This window comes from Hemitrygon akajei, chromosome 6, assembly GCF_048418815.1.
Source record: "Hemitrygon akajei chromosome 6, sHemAka1.3, whole genome shotgun sequence".
Lineage (NCBI taxonomy): Eukaryota > Metazoa > Chordata > Chondrichthyes > Myliobatiformes > Dasyatidae > Hemitrygon > Hemitrygon akajei.
This window is the reverse complement of record NC_133129.1, coordinates 148,433,240-148,458,589: the sequence shown is the minus strand read 5'-3', so window position 1 is coordinate 148,458,589 and position 25,350 is coordinate 148,433,240. Positions and strand designations below refer to the sequence as shown.

The following is a 25,350-nucleotide window of genomic DNA, read 5'->3' as shown; positions in this document are numbered from 1 at the left end:
TGCTACACTTGCTAAAAAGTTTCCTTTGTATCAAAAGCAGCTACTTAACTAATCTCAAATTCAGGTCTTTGGTCTGTATTTGTATCAAGGCTGCAGTGGAGGTCCAGTGACAAATAAAGCTAATAAAATCTGAACTAAAAATTAGTGAGCAAGTACAATTTAATCACATTTTCCATCTCTCTACTGACGATTAAGATTAAGGTTAAATTTACCCTGCTAAGCATATAGATACATTCAAAGGTTAATTTTACAGTGATTTCCAATTTAAAGCTCAATACATTACAGAGCTTAACACTCAAATGAATATGCAGAAGCAAAACTAGGTGTGCACATAATTAATATCCTTTATTTAGAGATTAAACACGGTCAAAGGCCTATATTTTCAATAAGTAGCAGCTCTATTCATTGAAACTGCAAGCATGGATCTTTATTGTTCAAATAGGATGTCACATGGGCTGTTGTGTGCTGAATGGGCCACATACAACCCACAGGCTGAAGAACACCTGTTTAATGGGCAAAACTGAGCAGATGTATAAAGTTCTAAGAAAATGCTTAAGGATGTGTTTCTGAGAGGGAAAAACAGCATTGGATACAAAAAAGATTTTATTCCATCTATTAGCTTTGGAAAGAAATAATTTCAAATCTCTGAACTGAGCAAGATTAATGAACTCAACCTCGTAAGCCCGTTCAAACAGCAAAATAAATCTTTATTGAAATGACACCTTCACTATAAAATATCACAATGTACTTCACCAATAGATTCAAATACCCAAGTGGTCTCCACATGCAAAACACTCTCCAGTAATATACAGAAAAGTTCCAGGACCTACTTATTCCTGATTTGGGTTCCCTTTACTTACAATATCCCTCATCTTGTTGGTAGATTTGTACCCCAAAGAACACTATGCATACTGCTTTTAAGTAGGGAACACAACAGTAACCACAGACTTGAAACCATGAACAGGTCAAGACAGAAGTAAATTATTCAAAATGGTCTTGAGGATTATATTCGAAAAATGTAGTGTTCAAAAAATAAAGTTGAGACAAAAGGAATCCAGTCATTATGTTGTTTAAACCAGTGCCACCCATTTGGACCACTACATCTACTAGTCAATTTATACAAAGTCAAAATATATTGTGTTAACACTCTTTGGTCATCACTGCTGTATACAGGTGGGGGGAATGAAAGAAAAAGAATTTCAGCAGTTATACTTTCACCATCATTCTGCTCTGAAGTCAATGGAATCTAAAACACAGAGGGAAGCACAACTAGCAGCATTCACATGCTTAAATATCTATTCCCAAATCTACCTCCCTCACTCTTTTTCCAATAAATGAGAATATCCATAGTTGAGAAAAGAACTCAGGTAATGTATATTATGCAACATTTCCAGTCAGTACATAACATTTATAAACTGTTGTTCATGGGGGTTTAATAAACTGGCAAATTAATTCTCAACAATACATAGAAACTTCCTAAACTCTGCTGTGCAGTTCTACGTATCCTTAAAATAGTGAAGCTGACATAAATTAAATTCTTAGTTTTAGCATTTGGATTTCTTTGACAGAGGAGCCTCTGCTCACCAAAGGCAATAAGAAGATATTAGGTCAAACAGCAAAGGTTTAAGGAATATCATCACACCAAAGTAGATACACTTTGTATCATCAGATTAAAATCTGCACAACTCACTTAGTGCGCTATAATGATCAACTTTATCCCCTTTTTAAAACTTATGCACATTTATTGATAGCATACCTGATAGGGTCCTGAAAATCTGTGCCATCTAACTGGCTGGAGTGTTCAATGACATCTTGTACCTCTTACCGCTGCCATCAGAGGCTCCCAGCTGCTTCAAAAGGGCATCAATTATACAAGAGCAAGATGAGCTGCCTCAACAACTATCACTGATAGCACTCGCATCTACTGTAATGAAGTGCTTTGATAGTTGATCATGGTAGAATTAACTTGCTGTGTTAATTGGTAGTGAAGGGGTGATGTGGAATACCAAGCTGATATTAATAAAAATCAGTCTGACATATTTTGTTGTCGTCAAGGTGCTCCAAAAGCAATGGAAAGCCAGTGAGTTTGCATTTGAGCAGTGTTCAACACTGCCTTCTCCTCATTACCAATCAACAAACTTCAAGATGTGTGCTTGTGTACTTTCCTCTGCAATTGAATTCCTGACTTCCTAATCAGGAGACCACAGTCGGTGCGGACTAGTAATTAATTCATATTCTCCTAACTGACAACAACGTTGGTGCAGCTCAAGCCTGTGTGCTTAACCTACTTTTCTACTGCACCAATGCACAGGATCAAGAGGCTGAAGAGGGTTTGTAGACTCAGCCAGCTCCATCACAGACACAAGCCATCCCACCACTGAGCACAGCTCCAAAGAGCGGTGCCTCAAGAAGACGACAACATCTATTATTAAGGACCTTCACCATCCAGGACATGCCTTGTTCTTAATGGTGGTGGTACAGGAGTCTGAAGACCCACGCTCAGATTTAAGGCTGATTTATACTTGTGCGTACGGGCTACGCCGTAGCCCTGATTTTCTCTTTTACGTAGCTCTACGCTGTAGTGAGCAAGCGTTGGTGTGCGCCAAAACGCTAGTTGGCGGTGGGGTTTCTAGGCCACTGTGTTGAGTTTCTTCATGAGAGACATGGACGAGGAAATGCATTTCAAACATTTTCGCATGTCGGCAGGTAGATTTGATGATTTGGTTAATCTATTTTGCATCGGTGTACAGACACGGCGGAGAAGAAGCAACCGGAAATGCGATGCTACCAAGCGGACCAATCACAGTTGTTTCTGTCTGCGTTGTCCTGGCGCGCCAGTTAATTTTTTGGAGTGGTGCACGTCACCCTACGGCGTAGGGACGGCATAGGGTACATGGTACCTACAGCATAGATGCGACGCACAAGTATAAATCAGCCTTTAGAAAGAGCAACTTCCCCTCTGTCATCAGATTTCTGAACAGTCCATGAACCTTTGAACAGTACCTCACTATTATTCCTCTTTACTATTACAACTTAGTAATTTCTGTCTTTCACTGTACTGCTGCCACAAAACAATTTTCACAACATTGGTCAATGATAAAAACATAATTCTGAACAAGAGGAATGCGATTAATGGAATCTCCACTGACAGCAGCATGAAGCTGATGGGCAAATGGTTTTCTGCATTGTTATACTCAAGTAAAACAGCTTATTGCCATGAATAGCTGATTGTTAGTTATATTGTAAATGTTTAGGGAAAAACTTGGGTGATTGCTGAAATTTGCAAACTATTTGCCTTGTAACTGAATCATGACAAAACACTGACTCACAAAGTTTATAGGCATTAAGGCCTTGTACTAGAGACAAAACTAGATCAAAACAGCAAAAGATTCTCTCTATTTAAAGAGACACCATTTTAAAAACATAGATTGCCACATAAATAGAACTGAACAAAGAAAACCTAATATAGTTACAACAGACTGCACTCTGTTTAGATCAGAAATCCATGCAGTAATCCTGCTCACACAGGCTTGATCAGCTGACTTGCAACTTTCTTGTTCACTTCAATTTCTGTGAACAGGAATGTTGTTAGTCCCATCAATACTAATAATGCTACTCACAAAAGGAACAAACTATATAATGATTCAACGTGACAGTTGTACCCATGAGAACAAACTGTATTAAAGCAAACAAGTATTTCTATTGTTCAGTAAAATTGGATAACTTCAAAACTTCTGACAAACTCTCTCACTGATGGAAAGCACTTTATTAAAGAGCCCAAATAGTTTAGTTTTTAAAGATAAACTTAGTTTTGTCACATGTGCATTGAAACATACAGTGAAATGCATCATTTGCGTCATTGTTTACGATGTGCTGGGGGCAAGTCTGCAAGTGTTGCCATGCTTCTTGCGACAGCATAGCATGCCCACAACTTACTAACACTAACCTAAACATCATCTTTGAAAGTGGAAGAAACCAAAGCACTGAAAGAAATGTGCACAGTCATGGAAAGAACTTACATAATCCTTAAGGGCAGTAGCAGGAAATTAACCCAGATTTTCTGATAGCTGGCACTGAAAAGCATTACGTTAATCACTAGGCTACTGTGCCACCTATGACAACATGATAATAACAAGGTTTATCAAGTACCCAGAGACAACCTAGTCTGAAACACATGTTAAGCTTATAAAAATGAAACAAAATTCAGCCACAATTGAAACTATCTTTTTAAAAAATATGAATAGTTTGTGCCTGAGCAACTGAAAAAAAATTACTCATAGTAATTGTTAAAAATTAACAAAACGGTATGAAATTCGAGCACATGCATTGCAACTATGAAACTAGGGAAGTTTCCATAGTTCTCTAAAAGAATTCCTAGTACTGTATTAACCATTATTTTAATAAAGCAAGACCTTTACACTTTTTCTGATGAGTACTTATGTCAATATCTTCTTTATACACAATTAGCCTGGAGGAAGCATTATCTATTGAACACTTTTCCAGTCAAATCCAAATCACAATTATCCTACTATAATTACAATAATATACTTAGCGCAAAGTTAAAATAATTGAACTACTCGAGTTTATGTAATTATATTCAACACGTACAAGATCCAAAATACTAATTTTCTTAAAGCACTGCTCCGAACAGTTAAGTACCCCTAGCTAAGGATCACCAAAAGCAGAGTACAATAAAATCCTCTGCAAATCCTCCTATGAATTCATCAACTGTGATACCTATGCCCATAGAGAATGTTGTCAAGTTATGACAGATGTTAAAATACGATCTTACCTACTTGAATCTGAAGCCTAAATAGATGTTTTAAAAGTTAACATTTTAGTATCACCTCTCCAAAGGATAGAAAGGGCAAAACTAATTTAGACAATAAAAATAACAACAAATATCACATGCATCCTTGCTACCCAATCCCATTTGGGAAAGTAGCTTCATTATCCTTGACAATTCAGAATCCCAAACAGCCAAAACAAAAAGCAGCTTAAATACACCAATGGGCAATGCAGGCAGAGAAAGTCAGTTATTATTTCTAATTGATCTTAAATTCAATAGCTTCCTGGAACATTCAGTGGGCAGTTTAAAAAGTCATTACGTCTGCAGGCACATACACTAAACCAACTGAGTATGACAGATTTCCATCCCTAAGAATAAATCAGTGAACAGGATGATAATAACTGGAATCAACCAGTCATAGCCAAAGCAAAATATTAACGTGTCAGAACTTTAGACTAAAATGGCAAAGTTTAATTTTGGTAAAGCTAAATTACAAAATACTGTTATTTTCATTAAGTATTTAAGCATTTCTCTATATTAAATATTTCAATGATTAACTTAATATAAAAAGGATGTTTTCCATTGTCAGAATTAAATTGGTATTGCAATAGCTCCGCATAGCAAGTTGGGGCATTAATTCTATTTTTGAGCACTCAAAGAACCAAACAGTGCTGATGGTTTAGAATAATTCATGAAAGCACAAACTCTTACAAATACAAAGAGCTTAATTTTAAATTTTATACAAAAAAGGTTCTAGCATTTTGACTGATGTTTCAATCCTTCTGACATTTCTGCATATGTCAGGAAGCTACACATCAGTCAAAATACAAAAATCAATAACCCCAGGAGGTCGCTTTTATTTTTATTGACCTCACTGTTCAGCATCACGAAAATCCAGGTCACTTCCTGGTGCTCACCTGCCTTTGATGTTCCAAGTCAGCTTTATTACCCACAAGGATCATAGGGAATTCATCACGATCTTTCACTCGAAGGATCTGTCTTTGGAACTTATAAATTTCTTCAAAACTGTAAGAAAAAAATATCTTGAATATAATTTGAAGAGTCTAACACAAACTTATATTCTTCTCAAAGGAAAAATTAATCTGATTCACACCAGTCCCATTTTCGATCTGACCCAAAAAAATTGATCAAGAGTTTTCAAAAGCTTTTGCTAAATTTGTATGATGTTTCATTATGTTTGATTCACAATTGCCTTTCTTCTTCTATCACATGAACACTTAAAAGGTTTCCAACTTTTATTGTGCTTTCCTCAATCGAACCAATTTCATTTGATAAAACTGTAGGCAACACCACAAAATTAATCAGCTTCCAAACTGATTAAAAGAACATCACCAAGTGTTGGCTACCAGAATTTAATTTCTCCAAGCAAAACACTGAGTAAACCACCGCACACAAAAGAAAACTGAAATCATGTTTGAAGCCAGTTTAAAAGTAGTGGATATAAAAGAACTGGAAGATTAACCACTTGCTTTTCCAAAAGACCAGCCATATGTTAGGACATGCAATTTCAAATCAGAATTCCTAATGGAATTTGAAATGTGTATGGAACAACAGTTAAACTGAAGTGAATTCAAACCTCCACTGCTTTTCAAAAAAAAATCAAAATGTTCTCAACATGCTCATTTGTTGTGTTAAATGCTGCCTCGTGATGACATCAACAGGTTACTAGATTTCTCTACTGATTAAAGTATGATAATCGAAGAAAACTCAAGGGGTCAATGCAGCAGCCAATATCTCTCCGCCCAATTGAGTTAAGTGAATGACAGTGGGGGGCTGTGAATGACTGAGTAATTTTGGAGAGGACTGGGGGAACAAGGCTAACGCAGTTGCTGCCACATAACTGGCTGATTAGATATTTACATTAATGAGGTGTACAGGGTGTACCTAACAAGTGGCACTGAGTGTATGAACTTCTGAGTCTTATGTGCCAAAGAATTAGGGAATGAATGAGCCATTTAGTAGACAAAATTGATTTCAAAGACTTACACAACAAAACACAGAACATGGTGCACTGTGTGTTCCTATTCATGGACATGGACAGGCAATAACTGATCAAAAACCACAGATCACAATGAAAACAAATTATTTCAAATAATAGAATATAAACAAAATGCTGGAAATATTCAGCAAGTGAAGGAATATCTATGGGAAAACAATTAACTTTTCAGAACTGACTGTTCATCAGTACTGGGAAGGAGACAAAATATATTCTAGAGACTGATGCTCCCTCACCTCCCTGTAAATTATTACTTCTACTTTATGAAAGAAATGTGTGCTGTGTTTACCCCAAATATCCTGAAATGTCATCTGTTTCTCTTACCACAGATGCAGCCTGACTGGTGGGTATTTCCAACATTTTCAGATTTTTCTTTAGATATCTAGCATCTGCAGTTAATTGGATTTTCATCCTTTGGAGCTAACTTCACAATACCTCTTGGACATTCACAGCACAAGTACGATGACCACAGATCAGATTTATGACTGCTAATATTTCATGTCTTCTCTCCACCATCAACAAGACAAAATTGTGATTTAAATTACAGTATGTTTACCATGCTACTGGAGGGAATATCACCAGTTAACAAGTTAAATGTAGTCTCATTATTCAATATGAAGTCAAACAATTAAAACAAATACCGTGGATTTCATTTAATTGGGCCATTGTGCTGAACTTACCGATGATACAAAGACAGATGGAGGAGTGGGTAGTGTTGAGGAAACAGAGCCTGCAGAGAGACTTAGATAGTTTAGGGGAATGGGCAATCAAGTGGCAAATGAAGTACAATGTTGTAAAGTGTACAGTCGTGCACTTTGGTGGAAGAAATAAATAGGCAGACTATTATTTAGATGGGGAGAGAATTCAAAATGCAAAGATGCAAAGGGACTTGGGAGTCCTTGTGCAGGATACCCTAAAGGTTAACCTCCAGGTTGAGTCGGTTGTGAAGAAAGTGAATGCAATGCTGGCATTCATTTCTAGAGGCATAGAATATAAGAGCAGGGATGTGATGTTGAGGCTCTATAAGGCACTCGTGAGACCACACTTGGGAGTATTGTGCAGTTTGGGGCTCCTTATTTTAGAAAGGATATACTGACATTGGAGCGGGTTCACAGAAGATTCACAAGAATGATTCCAAGAATGAAAGAGTCTGGCAGCTCTTGGGCTGTATTCCCTGGAATTCAGGAGAATAAGGGGGGAACTCATAAAAACATTCCAAATGTTAAAAGGCCTGAACAAATTAGATATTGGAAAGTTATTTCCCATGGTATGGGATTCCAGGACAAGAGGGCACAACTTCAGGATTGAGGGACGTCCAATTAAAACAGAGATGTGGAGATATTACTTTAGTCAGAGGATGGTAAATCTGTGGAATTTGTTGCCACGAGCAACTGTGAAGGCCAAGTCATTGGGTGTATTTAAGGCAGAGATTGATAGGTTCTTGATTGGCCAGGGCATCAAAGGATATGGGGTGAAGGCAGGGGAGTGGGGATGACAAGAAGAATTGGATCAGCCCATGACTGAATGGCAGAGGAGACTCAATGGGTCAAATGGCCTACTTCTGCTTCTGTATCTTATGGTTAATCAGGGTAGCTGTTCATTGGGACAATTCAAAGAACTGAAACTAAATTGAGAAAAAGAGCCAGGATTCCCTTGGTTTGTTTGGGATACATAATTGGGGCAGGAGACCGTTGCCAAAGTTTTTAAACTGGCGTCAGTTCTGTGCACTTGTGCTGCTGTTAGACACTACATCATGCTTAGTGTGAACAGTTTTTAAATAGCATCAGTTGCATGTGTTTGTGTTCAAAAAGCAGTGATTTTTGTCACTGATAGTTGGTGAGAAATACACAGTAAGACAATTTAGAACTGTTTTGCTCACCATGGTTTCAACCACTGAAACTTGGGAGGTGCCAGAAACACCCGGGAGTGAAAATAAAATGATTTCAACTACTCCAAGTTAGAAATTATAAAGGTATCAACAATCATCTTAAATGTTACAATGAAAACAAAGAATTGGAGGGTACAATCATCAAAAGCATTGCAAGAAGGCAGACCATCATCTTCACCAGGTTGGAGGAGATGTGCTTCTTTAAAGAGAGGGGCTTCCCTTCCTCCACCATCAACTTTGCCCTCAACCACAACTCTTCCATTTTGTGCACATCTGCCCTCACCCCATCCTCTCACCATCTTGTCCTCACCTACCGCCCCAACAGGCTCTGTATCTAGCACATAATTCTCCAGAACTTCCATATCTTCAGCGGAATCGCACCACCAAGCACACCTTGCCTTCCCCCTCACTTTCAGCTTTCCGCAGGGATCACTCCCTACACAACTCCTTTGTCCATTCATCCCTCCCCATTGATCTCCCTCCTGGCACTCATCTTTGCAAAGCAGAACAAGTGCTACACCTGCCCCTAGGCCTCCTCTCTCACTACCATTCAGGGCCCTAGAGTGCTCCCTTGGGTGCCCCTCTGCCTTCTTTCTTTCAAGGCCTTCGATCAGATTCCTCTTTCTCTGGCCCTGCATCTTTCACCAATCAACTTCCCGGTTACTTCACCCCACCCCCTTCTAGCTTCACCTTTCACCTTCCTCCGCTCCCCCCCCCCCCAACTTTCTTACTCTGACTCATCTGTTCTCCCCAGTCCTGCTGAAGGATTTTGTCCTGTAACATCAACTGTACTCTTTCCATAGAAGCTGCCTGGCCTGATCAGTTCCTCCAGTATTTTGTGTGTATTGTTTAAACATCAGCTTGTCCTTTTTATACCTTTCTAACTACTTCCATGAACCTTCAGCTAATCAGTGTAGCGGCTTAATTGGGCCAAAATGGAGTGGTCCCAATTTGACCCAACTAAGTGGAAACCACTAATTTGAAGCTACTCATCAACTAATATCAATATCAGCTTATGTTATTAGATTACAAGCTAGTGCAAGATTTAATGGTAGTCCAATAATACTGCACTTTATAGATCAAGTTAAACTTGGTACACTGAAAATCCACATGATTTCTCTTCCACACCATGTTTCAAACATACCTTCCTCTATCAGTAACAGAGAAAACCAGCAGGAAACCCTCTCCTGTCCTCATGTACTGCTCTCGCATGGCTCCAAACTCTTCTTGTCCTGCTGTGTCTAAAACTAAGTGACAAAAAGAAAATTCACAAGATTAGATGAAAGACAAACAACAGATAAAATACAAAGTGCAAGACGTTGTAATGCTAGATTGTTCACCCAAAACATGGATTTCATTTCTCTTCAGATGTTCATTGTTTTCCAATTTCCAGAATTTGCAGTTTATTGGTTTTTACATGAACTGGAATAATCATTACCACACATCCAATGCCTAGACAAAATGACATTTCTTTAACCACTAATGAGAAATGATAACTGCACTGTAAAAATCATGAATTGTAATTGGGGGTGTCCAAGAAACTTTTCCCTTATTGGAGGAGACTTTTACATCATTTTTCTTAAATAGCAAATTACGAAAAGGATTTTAGCCAAGGAAACTTGAGTAACAATAAACATGGGAAGTCAATTACATGAATCAAATTCATGATCACAGAAATGGCAATATACAGTCAAAATTTGGTTTACAGTTCCAGCCTGGGTTATCTCTGCTTTTACTGTCTAATATATAGGCCCAGCCCTGCCCAAACGCCAGATATTAGGAACTGGATGAGCTTACCTTCCACAACCAACAGATGCCTAATGAAGTTCTGAGCAGGTTTAGGGAAAGTAGCCAACTAAACTAGCAAAGCAACTGCTTCTCAACTCTGGCAACTTTGTTTCAACCCTGACCTCCAACAGAATTTGCAAGTTCTCCATAATAGCTTCCCACAAGTGCTTTGCTTCTTCCAGTTCAGAGTAACTTAATGACTTCAGGGAAAATGAGCTGGAAAATCACATTGCTCTGCTAGTTGGAATAGGCTGAAATGGGCCAAAACAGCCTCCTACTGCAACACAGTTTTGGGCATAGTAACACAAGGCCCCATCAACCTTTAACAAAACAAAGATTCTACAGATAGCTACTTAGTCCTGGCTCCGATTATAAAATGTTAGAGTACAAATAGTTTCAAATAGATTACTAAAACAGCAGCAATTTAATATATAGAATCAGTAAAAATAACAACCCTTAATTAAATCACTTTTCCCTAGCTAATTTCAGACACCATTCTATGCAGGGTTCTATGCAGGGGCTATTCCTACACCAGCCCTCAGCATAAAATCTATATCAATCTTCTTCAGTAAGGACCCTCTAGAAAATCCTGGCAATTCTGGACACTGTTTCTCACCGTCTGCATGCCACCTTGGCTGAACAGAGGAGCACTTTTAGTAACAGACTAAGATGACTGCACAACTCAAAGAGCACTATATGAGGTCATTCTTACCCTCGGCCATTAGGCTCCACAATGAGTCAACCTATAGTTGGATGACCCCCTCCTGTTAGACTGTCTTGAGGTAACTTTTTTAAAAATTACATCTTAGTTCTCTTCTAATATTTGTATATCTGTACATTTGTAATGCTACTGTGACACCGGAATTTCCTTTGGGATCAATAAAGTATGTATCTACCACTCTTCTACTAAGCTCACTGTTTAGTGGCAGTGCATGCAGAAGCCCTAGCCTCTGACCTTCATCTCTCAAACTTGTGTCCTGAGAATTCAGAGTGGATACAACTAATAGCCAGTTTCCAATTCAAACATGAGCTACCAGCCAAACACACTTTAACCAAATATTATTTACACTGCATTCCATTGTAAAAGCTTTTTGAAGATTACAGAAGGGAGTGGAACTACTAATTGCAGCATTCAAAGGGGAGTTAGATAAATAGCCAAAAGGAAAGAATTTACATGACCAAGGAGAGAACAGTTGGTGGAATGGATCAGGCTTCAATAGATAACTTAAAAGTTCTTGCCATGATCAACCTACAAAACCCAAAGACTTACCCTGATATTAGGATACTTACTATCCAATCTTGCCGCCCTGTCATCAATAACACACTGCTTGGTATAGGAATCTTCAATTGTAGGGTCATAATCCGTAACAAAATAAGACTGTGAAAGAGGAAAATTTAGAGTGTTCATTTACACAGGCCAGAATTTCAGCAACCAAAATCCCACTCCCGCATTCCAAACCTCTTCAATTTTTGGTGCATTTTAATAGATAAGGTAGACAATTACATTTTCAGCTTTACACAGCTCTCAGAATAATAAAATGATAGTGTTTTGGTTGATCATCCTTATGGTGGCTGCTTTAACATTGGTGTCTTTAGAAACACTACTAACACTACTAGTGTTTCTAAAGACTGTAGCTTAACCACCACATTGCAGCAAAACTGACAGAACATATCATTTTTTGTATTATACACCCTTTGTCAAAATCTAAAATTACTTAATCATTTTTACAGTCTCACCCAGAGGTATCTACACTATTAGATGATCACAACTTTCACTTTCAATCCTGCAAGACCAAGTCCAAATCCCATTTCCCCCAAAATAAAGCAATGCAGCAATAACCAGAAACCATCATCCACTTTTGCTTGACCAGGAGTTTCTCCTTTTAAGCCACTTAACTGCATGTTACATTACTTAATTTAGTCACCACATTCTAACTTTAAATATTATCAATTTATGGAAACTTTAAAATAAAATATACAAGCATACAAAAGAGTAGCAAATTATTTCAATGTAGTGCAAGCAAGCAGTTCTAGAGGTTTATTTTAGGTTGGATCAAGATTAAGACTGCTTAAATATACATATTTAACTTGGAGTGTTTACTGTTTTAGCCTTATTGTAGTTCTCAAAGGAGACTGTTGCCAAACAGTTTCTAACTAGCATCAGTCATGTGCACTTGCACAGCTGTTAAATACCACACCATGCTTAAAGCTAACCGATTTTTAAAGTACACGTGTTTGTGCGTTTATTCAAAACAGCAATTTTTGTCATTGATAGTTGACAAGGAATTAGGAAGACAACTTGGAACTATTTTGCTCACTGCCATTTCCGGTATTGAGGCTTGAAGATGCCAAAAGAAGCAGGGAGTGAAAATGAAACTATTTCATTCCTTCAACAAGTTAGACGCTACGAAGAATTTGAAAGTATCGACAGCCATCTTGAATATTACAACAATAAAAATGAAGATTTGGAGAATGCAATCTTCAAAAGCATTGCATGAAGGCTGTCCATTATCTATACCGGGTGTTTGTTCATATGCACCAGTTGTGTGTGCTATTTATGTTATCCATTTGGGCCAATGGATGCCGACCCAAAAAGCAGCGATTTTTCATTATTTTGTTTTTTATGCTGACTTTTAAAATGAATTTTTCAAGTCTATTATCTGTACCAGATGTCTGCACTGATTAATTTACAGTTAATCAAAAGAACACCATAGCATACACTGGATGAATTCCTCCGTTATTAGGAACTAATACAGTTTTGTAGTACTGTAGTAGTATTGGCTATGTTCTAATTTGTTCTGCATTTCATTTAAATAGATAATTTGTTACTCAATTAAATGGTAGTTTGTTCTTTTAAAAAAAATACCTCTCTAACTACTTCCATGAAACTGGCCAATTGGGGCAGCCACTTAATTAGGCCAAAATGCTCTAGTCCCAATGTGTCACAATTAACCAGAATCCACTGTGTTTGAAATTGTACCTGAACCCTTATATTGCAGTAAATTCTTACTATTTTATCTCCATGATATTGCTTTTAAAACCAAAATTTGAAAAAAAGAATCACAAATTGAGTTGTTTATATGGGTGAAATAACCAAATCCAGGATGCACAGTAATAACGTATTACAATTTTTAAAAAAAATTTGATTGAATCCAAGCGAACAATTTGATAGTATACAAAGTAACCTACATACTCAAATGTAGAATTAACCGATTGTGCGGTCAAACATACAGCAGTTAGAGATTCCCTAGCAGGGTTGAGGTATGGTTCCTGCTGAGGTTATGGAAATGCAGGGAGGACTGTTCGGCCAGGTGAAAGATCAACTACTGTAGGCTCAGGAACAGAAAGTGCGCACTAATGGACAGCTTGTTAGTAACGGCCTATTGCTGCAACAGAAGCAAGACAAGTTCTATGTTTGCCTCAAGAAACTGGTAAAGCTTCAAACACCCTGCATGGTGCTGTTGTCCTTCCATTGCAATGCCATAGTCTAAGCAATGGATAATGCTGGACAAAACAGACATTCTAAAAGGTGTCTGCAATTTGAAGTGCTGAATGATTGCTTGAACGCAAACAAGTTTTGTAACTTCATTCCCCTCCCATGCAGTTCAACTGACAGTTTATTATAATGATAGCTTATTTCAGAAATTAGACATCTCATTTTAAGGGTCCAAAGGTTTAAGAATCTCTAATAAAGTTGTCAATCCAAAACAGTATGCAAGTACTGTTCCGCAGTAAGTGTTTTGAGTTAAACGTTAAGTGGAGCTGGTATGATTTAATAGTTGAAATTTCTCCCAATTAACTCTGATTAGCTCATTAACCTGCTGCAAATTAACTGGCATGTTGGCAACCATTCTGGTATTTGAATTCTAATTCCACAATTATTAGTCCCAATATCAGGAATGAGGAAATCTGATCAAGCACAGAATACCACTTTGCCAAACGCACTTATTTTCAGCAATTTTAGCAACCAGTTTTCTTAAAAATTGATAAATCAATGCCATTACAATTTTTTTTTAAAAAAGAGATGGAAGGAGAACATAGTGAAAACAAGTTAACCTTGGTTAACGTTTGATGGAAGCCATCTTGAAAATTATAATGACTAGCATTATACAAACACACTAATAGCTCTTACTTATTGATTGATTTTACTTTGGAAAGTACCAAACTAATTTACTTTGAAGGAAATGGGTCTGTATCTTCAGTAGAGTGGTAGCAAATTAGATCAAGGGTCCAGCAACTTCCTGAGGCAACATTTAACCATTCAAGTTTCTGCTGTATACAGTATATGTGGATTCTGATCACTATAATTCAAATACCCCAATTATTATACTGAGCAAAAGCTGCAAGAACAAAAAGTTTAAAACTTCAAATGAGAGAATATTTCAAAAGCCTATTGCTGGAAATGGGCACAAGAAACTTTGAACACATGCCTGCTGATGCAATTGTAGGTTCAAGTGCCTCACTAGAACTTTAAAAACAGAATTAAAGTTTTGGATGGACATTTTTAATGACCAATTATTGAATCCATCTTGTCCATTAAAAAAGTACTATTCGCCAATTCTGTTCAGTAACGCAACATCCCCATTTACGTGGACCTAAACATATGTGGACTTGATTAGTTAAATGGCTTTCCATTTCTTGCTATCAAATGTACTGAAACAAATTTACAGGTCTATTCAAAGAGCTCACAGAACCAGGTTCAATTACTCCAAAATTTTTCCCCATGGGATAATGTTATTCTGGCCAATTTTTCAGATTTTTGTTAATACTCAAGTTTCTTGCCAAATTAAATGAAAGGTAATAACTAATATTGCACAGCAAAATGAATGGCACTGCTTCCAGAATCCAAGCTGAGCAATAGCCCTTAACAAATGAATTACAGGAAGGAAACCACACCTACAGCAATGGCAGCATCCCAAAAGCCTGACATATATACTCCAAACTGCCAGATATCAGTTTAGAAAGCAATGCTATTAGTAAAAGGATTTAGAAAATAATTTAAAAGCTAATCAGAACATACTAACCAACAAGAAACAAAATCACATATTTTCCATTTGGAATTACAAATCCCCTATAAAGTAGCTTATTAGTAAATACTAGTTTGCAAATGCACAGTAAGCAGCACTACAATATTGGATTTGAATGCTGCCCCAATTCTGATGAATATTTGCATAAACACCACCACCTAAAAATATAATTCCTACAAGATCAATAATGCTAAGCTTTCAACTCAATTCTTTGAGGGACTTGCAAGGTCTTTGGAATAGAATCAGGCAGGTTTAATACCACTGGCATATGTTGTAAAATTTGTTTTGTGACAGCAGTACAATGGAATATAGAAATTCTATAAATTACAAATGTTCAGTCGATTCCAGTTAATTGGGCCATCAGTTAATCAGGGCAGCTGTTTATATGGGACATCTCGAAGAACAAAACCAAATAGCTGGGATTCCCTTTGTTTATTTAGGACAGGAGACTTGCAGAACAGTTTCTCCCTTAATTGCAGGATTCTGTACAGAGTGGTGCGGACAGCCCAGCGCATCTGCAGGTGCGAACTCCCCATGATTCAGGACATTTACAAAGACAGGTGTGATAAAAGGGCCCCTTAGGATCATTGGGAACCCAAGTCACCCCAACCACAATCTATTCCAGCTGCTACCATCCAGGAAATGGTTCTGCAGCAAAAAAGCCAGGACCAACAGGCTTCAGGACAGCTTCTTCCACCAGGCCATCAGATAGATTAACTCATGCTGATCTGAGTGTATTTCAAATGTTACATTGACTGTTTTATTATAAATTACTATGATTGCTCATTGTACACTTAGATGGAGACATAACATAAAGGCATAACTCTTCATGCATGTGAAGGATATAAGAAAGTCAATTCAATTCAATTCTAGCCAGGGTCAGTCACATGTACTTGTGTGGCAAATCTGCAGACGCTGGAAATCCCAGCAACACACATGAAATGCTGGTGGAACTCAGTGGGCCAGGCAGCATCTATGGAAATGTCAACTGTACTGTACTTCCCCCCCCCCCCCCCCCATAGATGCTGCCTAACCTGTTAAGCTCCTTCAGCATTTTGTGTGTGTTCCTCCTGTTATATATTATTTATTTGGGTCAATGGACACCGATTTTTAAAAAAGCAGTGATTTTTGTTTTCTTTTTATTTTGGCTGTACTATGCATCTCCACCATTTTGTCCTTTACAGTCAAAAATACTGCAGTGTATACTGGATGATAACTATTTCCATGAAACTTCAGTCAATTGGGGCAGCCATTTAAATCAGCCAAAATGTATTGATCCCAATGTGTTCCAATTAACCGAAATGATATATCCTACACCTCCTCCTTGATGGTGGCAATAAGAAGAGGACATATCCTGGGTGATGGGAGTACCTAATGACTTAATGACTAAGTAAAGGCACTGGCATGCTTTCTTTGTAATTGTACTTGTGTGTGGGCCCAGCACAGCTCCCCCAAAATGATAACAAAGGAATTTAAAGTTGCTCACTCTCTCCACTTCTGATCCTCCAGAGGTCTGGCTCATAGACCTCTGGCTTCCTCTTCCTAAAGTCAATAATCAGCTCCTTGGTCTTGTTGACATGGAATGAGAGGTTGTTGTTGTGACAACACTCCGTCAGATTTTCAGTCTCCCTCCTATATGCCAATTCGTCACCACCTTCGATTGGCCTATGACAGCGGCATCATCAGCAAACTTGAATATGGCACTGGAACTGTGCTTAACCACACCATCCTAAGTGTAAAGCGAGTACAGCAGGGGCTAATCACAATTTTGTGGCGCATCTGTGCTGACTGAGATAGAGATGTTGTTGCCAATCTGAAATGACTAGGGTCTACAAGTGAGGAAATAGAGGATCCAACTGCACAAGGTATTGAGGCTTACTGATTAGTTTGAGGGAATTATGGTATTGAATGCCAAGCTGTAGACAAGAGAGCATTCTGATGCATGCATCCTTGTTGTCCAGATAATCCAGGGTTGAGTGAAGAGCCAATAAGATGGCATCTGCTGTGGATCAAAGTCGCTTGTCAGGCAGTTGATATGTTTCATCAACCTCAAAACAATTCATACCATGGATGCAACTGCAACTGGACAATAGTCATTGAGGCAGGTTACCACATTCTTATTTAACACAGGTATAAATGAAAGCTATTTGAAGCAGGTGGGTACCTCAAACTGCCGAAGTGAGAGATGAAATATTTCAGAGAATCTAACCAAGCCCCAGCACAGCTCTTTAGTACTTAGGCAGGTACCCCATCTGGGCCAGATGCTTTTCAAGGCTTCACCCTTCTGAAGACTACTCGCATGTCAGCCTCAGAAACTGAAATCACAGGATCATCAGGGGTGGGAGTTTGCGATGCTTCCTTAAAGATCTGATGGTCAAAGTATAGAAGGTATTGGGCTCATCTGGAAGTGAAGTTTTGCTGTCGCCTATGTCACTTGATTTTACTTTACAAGAGGTGATAGCATTCAACATCAGCAAGACCAAGCAATTGATTGTAGACTTCAGGAAGGGGAAGTCAGCAGAAGACATACCTGTCCTCATTTAGGGGTCAATGGTGGAAAGGACGAGCAGGTTCAAGTTCCTAGGCATCAATATTTCAGTGGATCTAACCAAGCCCCAATGCACTGATGCAATCACAAAAGACTACAGCATCTATACTTCATTAGGAGTGTGAAATGATCAGGTATGTCACCAAATTTCTATAGATACACAGTGGAGAGCAGTCTAATTGATGTAGGGGATCAATTAGATGCCTGGTAGGGGGTATCTAATATGCAAGATCAAAAGAGGCTGCAGAGAATTGGAGATTCTGCCAACTCCAAAGGTACAACCCTCCCCATCCTGGGGGGGGGGGGGGGGGGGGAGAGAGGAGGAGGAGAAGAAAAGGAGATCTTCAAAAGTGGTGTTTCAAAAAGGCAGCATCCATTAAGGACTCTCATCATCCAGGTCATACACTCTTCTCATTATTATCATTAGTGAAAATGCACAGGAGCCTAAAGATCTGCACTCAAAGTTTTAGGAACAGTTTCTTGCACTCTATCTGCCATCAAATTTCTGAAAGGTCCATGAGCACTACCTATTTTCCTCTTGAGTACTATTTTAATAACTTGTCTTGGTGCTCTTCTGCTCCACAACACAACAAATTTCACACTTCAGTGATAATAAATCTGATTCTGAAGGCATTCCAAAGCAGAATATTAAAAATATACACAACAGGAACAGAAGCATAAACCATCCTTCAATTGTATTTCTCAAACCTTTATGGAGAGTGTTTAGTTTGGAAATGGATTTCACGTTAATGAACATGGACAAGCAGTTATTTTTCAGTTCATTAACAAGCAGTTACCGGTATTTTAAATAATTTATTTTATGTACTTTTATTTGACCAACCTTGCAAACAATATGGTTTTCACTAGATTTGTAAACAGGTAAAAAGAGCTAAGTGTTCTTTAGTAAAGAGCCTTTTTTTAAAAAAAACACACAAAAGGCTGCAACATATTTCTTGGGCAAGCAGATCTCAAACGTTTACCTGAAATACAGATCATGCAGCAAAGATCAACTGAACTACAGAATATCCAACTTTCTTCAGCACTAGACAATTCAACATCTATTATGTAATACATCTTCAAGCACTTTGATTCAAACAACTGGTACAGACAAGTTATAAAAATGGCCTTTGAGTCTACCATTACAACAACTGCCTGACAGCTGGTTCATTCCACACCAAGATTGCATCTTAACTCTCAGTACTGGCAGTGATTAAGTAATGTTATCTTTCAGTCTATAATTGCATTAATTTGCAATTCATGATTTTTTTTTCAACAATGCATTTTCAATTTATTCTTTGCACTCACATCCCTCATAGAATAGTAATTGATGATATTTTCCCACCTTTACAAAACCTTATTCAGTGCTGTAATTTACATTAAGCACTTTATCCCACCCCCAACAGTGAGCAATATTTCTAATTTGCCATCAGTAGAATAGAAGATCTCTTTACCATACTAGTTGACATAAATGATACGCTGCTACAGAAACGTAATAAACAACTGAATTACTTCAAAACTTAAGAATGTGATCTTTAAAACTTTCTATTTCTTCTAGCAACAGCATACTTGTTTAGTAACCCAAAGTACTCAGTACTCTGTATTACAAATTTCAATTGAAATTGTAACTGCAGACAACCTTGTAAATGCAACAATCTTGTAAAACAAAAGCATATCGTTATGCTAACCACATCCTGGCATAATGTTTGCAATGCATTGACTGCACAAACAAAGGAAACTGTCCAAGTTAGAGAAACTAGCAATTTTATAAAAACTCATAGCAATATCCTTTTATGGAAGACATTTGTCATTTTTCTCTCTCCTGAAGCATAGGGAGGTAGTGTTCAGAAGTTCATGGTTCATTCAGAAATCTAATGGCAGAGGAGAAAAAGCTGTTCCAGAAACATTGAGTGTGTCTGTCTTCAGGCTCCTGTACTACTTTTATGATGGTAGTGATGAGAAGAGGGAAGGTCCTGGGTGGTGGCGGTCCTTAATGATTGATGCCATCTTTTTGAGGCATCACCTTTTGAAGGTGATGATACAAGGAAGGTTTGTGCCCGTGATGGAACTGGCTGAGTTTACAACTTTCTGCAGCAGCTCCTCCATACCAGACAGTGATGCAAACCGTGGGGAATGCTCTCCACGGTACATCATTAGAAATTTGCTAGTCTTTGGTGAGATACCACGTCACCTCAAACTCCTAATGAAATACAGTTGCTATAATGAATTGTTTGTAATTGCACCAATATGTTGGACCCAGAGATGTTGACACCCAAGAATTTGAAACTGCTTATCCTTTCCATTGCTGATCCCTCAATGAAAACTGCTGTGCGCTCCTTCAACTTTTCTTTCCTAAAGTCCACAATCAATTCCTTAGTCTTACTGATGTTGAATGCAAGGCTATTATTGTGACACCACTCAACCAGCTATCACCATCCGAAGTTCTGCCAACAATAGATGACTTCAGCAAATTTATAGGTGGCGTTTGAGCTCTGCCTAGCCATTGAGTCATGGGTGTAATGACTAGGGCAGTGAGCTAAGCAGAGATCCTTGTGGTCAGCCAGGAAGAGATGTTATTTCCAGACCGCATTGAATGTCATCTCCCAGTAAGGAAGTCAAGGATCCAGTTGCAGAATCAGATATAGAGGACCAGGTTTTGGAGCTTGTCAATTAGAACCAAGTGCATCATTGTGCTGAATGTTGAGCTGTAATCAATAAGTAGCCTAACGTAGGTATTATTATTGTTGAGGTGATCTAAGGCTAAGTGGAGAGCCAGTGAGATTGCATTCTCTGTAGACCTACTGTGGTGATAGGCATATTACAACAGTTCCAGGTCCTTGCTTAGACAAGAGTTGATTCTAGCCATAGTCAACATCTCAAAGCACGTCATCACAGTAGCTGTCAGTGCAACTGGGCGGTGATCATTGAGGTAGCTCACCCTGCTCTTCTTCAGCTCTAGTGAGATTGTCAGCCTTTTGAAGAAGGTGGGAACCTCTGACTGCAGCAGCGAGAGATTGAAGATGTCCTTGAACACTCCTGCTGGTTGTCTTGCTTGGGTTTTCAATGCCCTAGCAAGTGCACCATCAGGGCCTGACACCCTGCAAGGGGTCACCCTCTTAAAAGAAGTTCTGACATCAATATCCGAGACAGAGTTCACAGGATCAGTGTTGCAGCAAACTTTCTCTAACCAGGTTATTAGGAATTTCTTATACCAGTTTATCAGCAATTTCATGATGGCAACCAGATCTCACAATTAACCATGGAGGAAAAAACCATTATCTGGTGGCTAAGGAAACATTTGCAAAACTGATATAAAATAGGAGTTATGGAGCACTAAAAATGGAATATATAATGCAAACTGCTCAAAATGTTTTACATAAAAGCAATCATGGTTCACAAACTATGAGAAAATGTCAAAGAAAGATCATTCAAAAACCCATTCTCAATACAAGAGAAATATTTTAAAACCCAGCCGTAGGTTAGCTGGTTGGGAAGGAGTCAGTGGTATTCAACAAGAACTTAGTCTAGATGACCTTTCTTTGGCAAAAAAAAGATTAAATCCATTTTATACACAAGCTTAATAAAGTGCCAGATTTAATTTTTCCCCCCACATGGGCAAAGAGGAAGGCATAGATCAAATTCTTTGCCCTCCAAGCATTAAAAGATGAAATGATCCACTTTAAATCAAAATGTTTAAATAACCAGCTGGTTTCAAAAACAATTATCCATGCTCAGAAGCTATATTGCTATGTTTCAGTTTATTTTGTCTACAAATCTTTGAAAGTGGAGCGAAGTAATGGAAAAGGCAAAATGCAAGACCAGTTGTAAAATAAAGTCACAAGGGCTAGAGATAAACTAGCTTATACATGACTGAACTGAAATTGGAATCAAACAAACTTTTGAAAAATAAACCAATAGTCCATGCCAAATATATAACACTGTGAGGACTTCAAAGGATTATTTTTGTTGTGACTCCATTTTACTGTAGTATCCAGTCTAATCTTAGTAAAAACAAATGCATTTTAAATAAAATGAATCTCAAATGACTTTTCAAACAGTTTAATTTATATCACTGGACAATTTAAAATGTCTGCGGACCAAACTAATTACTTATATGGGCAATTTTTAAAAAGGTATCTCTAGTATGTTCTAAATGCTGTATCTTAGATTTCAGATATTCATACTTGTTATTAATAAAGATTTTGATCTAAATTCGCTTATTGTTATCTGGTATTGTACTCAAGATTTCAAATGTGTCCTTTTATCACTTCCAATTCTGAAAGTGTAGTTGTGTTCTTAGTCACGTCATATCAAAATAGGGAAAAAATTGCTTTCCATTTTTTATATTTAAGTTTAACACTATTTTACACCCCACCCCCAACAACTAGCCTGCAAGTTTCTAATCAATATATCCAAGTCTGAACAAATTATGAGTGTATAGCCAACTTGTATTCCAGTTATTTACTCTTCATCTGCAGCATTAAGTAGCAGTCATCTTTATGAGGGTAATGTCTTTTATTTTAAATTAGACCTAAGCTGATATGAAACATGCATTTTCTTGCAAAGGACAACTTGAAAATATACATTTTCTTCAGTCACCTTCTATACAACAGTAATAATTCTAAAATTCATAATATACAAGATTGCCCAGTTAAAAATTTTTTTCTTCCTATAAACTCTCCATCAGCAGTTAAGGCATTAGTAAGGGCAACATTTCTCAATTAGTAGCAATAAGCATGTTCTTGCACACTAACAAACTATTTGCTTTATAGATGAATGCTACAGTATTCAGGGCACCTTGAGGGATCTATCAAAATCATACCAATAAATTCTGATAATTTCTGAGGTACAATTGAATTTTTGTGCTGCATAAGTTCACATCAAAACTAAGTTGAAGGCAAAATATAATGTGAATTATGATATATTTAAGGTTCCACAAACAGAATCAATATTTGAACAAATTCTGAATCATAACCCAGTCTGATCATCAGATAATTTGGATGAAAACAAATCAAAATATAAAAGAATAGATCTCAACAGCAAGTTATTCAGGAGTTACATGCCCACAATATTGTATGAACAAAATAACTTGTTCAAAAAAAAGATTCATTAATGCCAACCTGTTCAAAAAAAAGTGGAGAAATCACTACAGGGAAAAAAAAATCTTAATCTGAACACCAGTAACACACAACCTCACATATCTACATCTTACCAGAGAAGTCAGGAAGCCAAAAATCAAAATGAAGATCATGAATAATGTAACAATGAGTTAAATTAAAATATATCCTAAATAACTAAATATTCTGCCTTTCCTCAAACTATCAAGGGCATAATCATCTGGGCAAAAAGATTTTTTAAAACAGGTTAAAATCAGGTTTGCACTACACTTAAAAACATCTCAACTTCGTTTCTGACTCATTCATGCAATTAACAGCACGAGGCAATTTGTAAACTATTCACCCAATCTAAACTTAAAAACCAAAATTGCTCAAATACATCTTTAAAATATTATCCTAATTTGTCAACTGTGCCAAGCAAATACACGTTTCTTTAAAAGCTTTTCTTGGGTGATCAAATGGGGACATGAGCAAATCATGTGAAAGACAGAAGAATTATTCCCAAGATATACAAATCCTGATGAGGAGAGTCCAAACGGGAAATATGATGAGAGGAGTTGAAGTACATGTCAACTTGAAGTTTAAAGAAATGTTACAGTATACTCATACAAATTACTTATTAGTGCCAAACTGATTAATAATTGAGACTTAGAAAACCACACACAAAAAAGTAACAAACTTACTTGGGCCAATGCCAACATTTTCTAGCATATTTAGTGGGAATCTGAAGTATAAAACTTGACACCCATTGTATATTTGAGTGTCAGATTCCCCAAAAAGATCCCCTCATGTTTTGGAGAAGCAGGTAATTTGGACAGTCTTCCAATTTCCATCTTTAACCAAAAATCTTGCTTCCCAATTTTCCTAATAGTACTGTACACATGTATCTTGAAGTTTTATATCTGTCTTTCCAAACATTGAGCTCACATTTGGCTAAGGAAAGCAAGTTGCTTTTTCCTCTTTGGTGCAAATAAAGAGATGTTTGTGGAAAGAATTTCTTACAAGGAATAGGAGGCATTGCAGGTTTTTCCATGCAAACAAATTAAAAATCAGGAGCATCCAGCAGGATGTTACCAAATTTCCTTTTCAAATCCAAGCATGAGATTCCCTTGCATGTAGTTCTTATTCCAAGTTATTAAGAAAGTCACACTGAAGTGGCAGACCAATTCCAATCTTAAAAGAATGACACCTAAGATAAAGCTGTAGCTGACTCATTATTAGATCACAAGGAAATAATCTAAATATACAGCAAACCTGCATTCAAATACCTGACCAAATACTGCAGTAAATCTTCAAGTGCCCAATTCAACCCTGCACAGCCTTCATGCAACTGCTGTAATTCAGCTGGGATGTGCAATACATGTCATCCACTGCTACATGTAGGTAGCACAATGTCACTGCAATAATTGACAAAGAAACAAGAGTAGATGGGAAAATAAAGCAAATTAGAATTAAATATATAATGAAAGAGTGAAACTGAGCAGTGAACAAAGTACAGTCAATTGGTAATAACAGTAAACAAAAGTTTGAGATGCCCCAATTTCTATTTCTTTACTACACAGGCTTAAAGAATAAATGGTATCAAAAAAGAATCTCTTGATATTAATTAAAAACACTGATGTGCAAAAAACCACAAATATAGCAATATCTTAGAACAAATAGGGTAGAAGGAACAAAAACAGCCCCACAATTTGTGCAATTTGCAAATCCAAGTATTAATTTCCCACTGCATAACTAGGTTATTAGCTCTACAGCTTCTGGTTAAGCCCACTGAGTGAAAGGGAATTCTGGACTGGGTGTTGTGTAATGAACCAGATTTGATTAGGAAGTTTAAGGTAAAGGAACCTTTAGGAGTCAGTGATCATAATATGACTGAATTCAACCTGCAGTTTGAGAGAGAAAAGATGAAGTCATTTGTATTAGTATTACAGTAGAGAAAAGGGAATTACAGAGGCATGAGAGAGGAGCTAAGCTAATTGGAAGGGGACAATAACAGGGATGATCACAGAACAGCAATACTGGAGGTTCTGGGAGCAATTCTGAAGGTGCAGGATAGATAAATCCCAAAATAGTAGTATTCTAAAGGGTGAATGACACAGCTATGGCTGACAAGGGAAGTTAAATACAGCGTAAAAACAAAAGAGAACACATAGTAAAAATTAGTGTGGTTAGAAGATTG

At 37.5% G+C, this 25,350-nt stretch overlaps 1 protein-coding gene across 2 annotated transcripts in view; it reads right to left on the bottom strand.

Annotated features, from left to right (window-relative positions):
- Positions 1-25,350, bottom strand: part of rras2 (RAS related 2) — a 65,245-nt gene that overhangs the window by 6,876 nt on the left and 33,019 nt on the right. For both annotated transcript variants that reach the window (XM_073049506.1, XM_073049507.1), the window contains exons 2-4: positions 11,773-11,860; positions 9,839-9,941; positions 5,707-5,815 (exon numbers count right to left, since the gene is read on the bottom strand). In XM_073049506.1, coding sequence (XP_072905607.1) covers positions 5,707-5,815; positions 9,839-9,941; positions 11,773-11,860 — 300 coding nt within the window. The remainder of the gene's footprint in view (positions 1-5,706; positions 5,816-9,838; positions 9,942-11,772; positions 11,861-25,350) is intronic.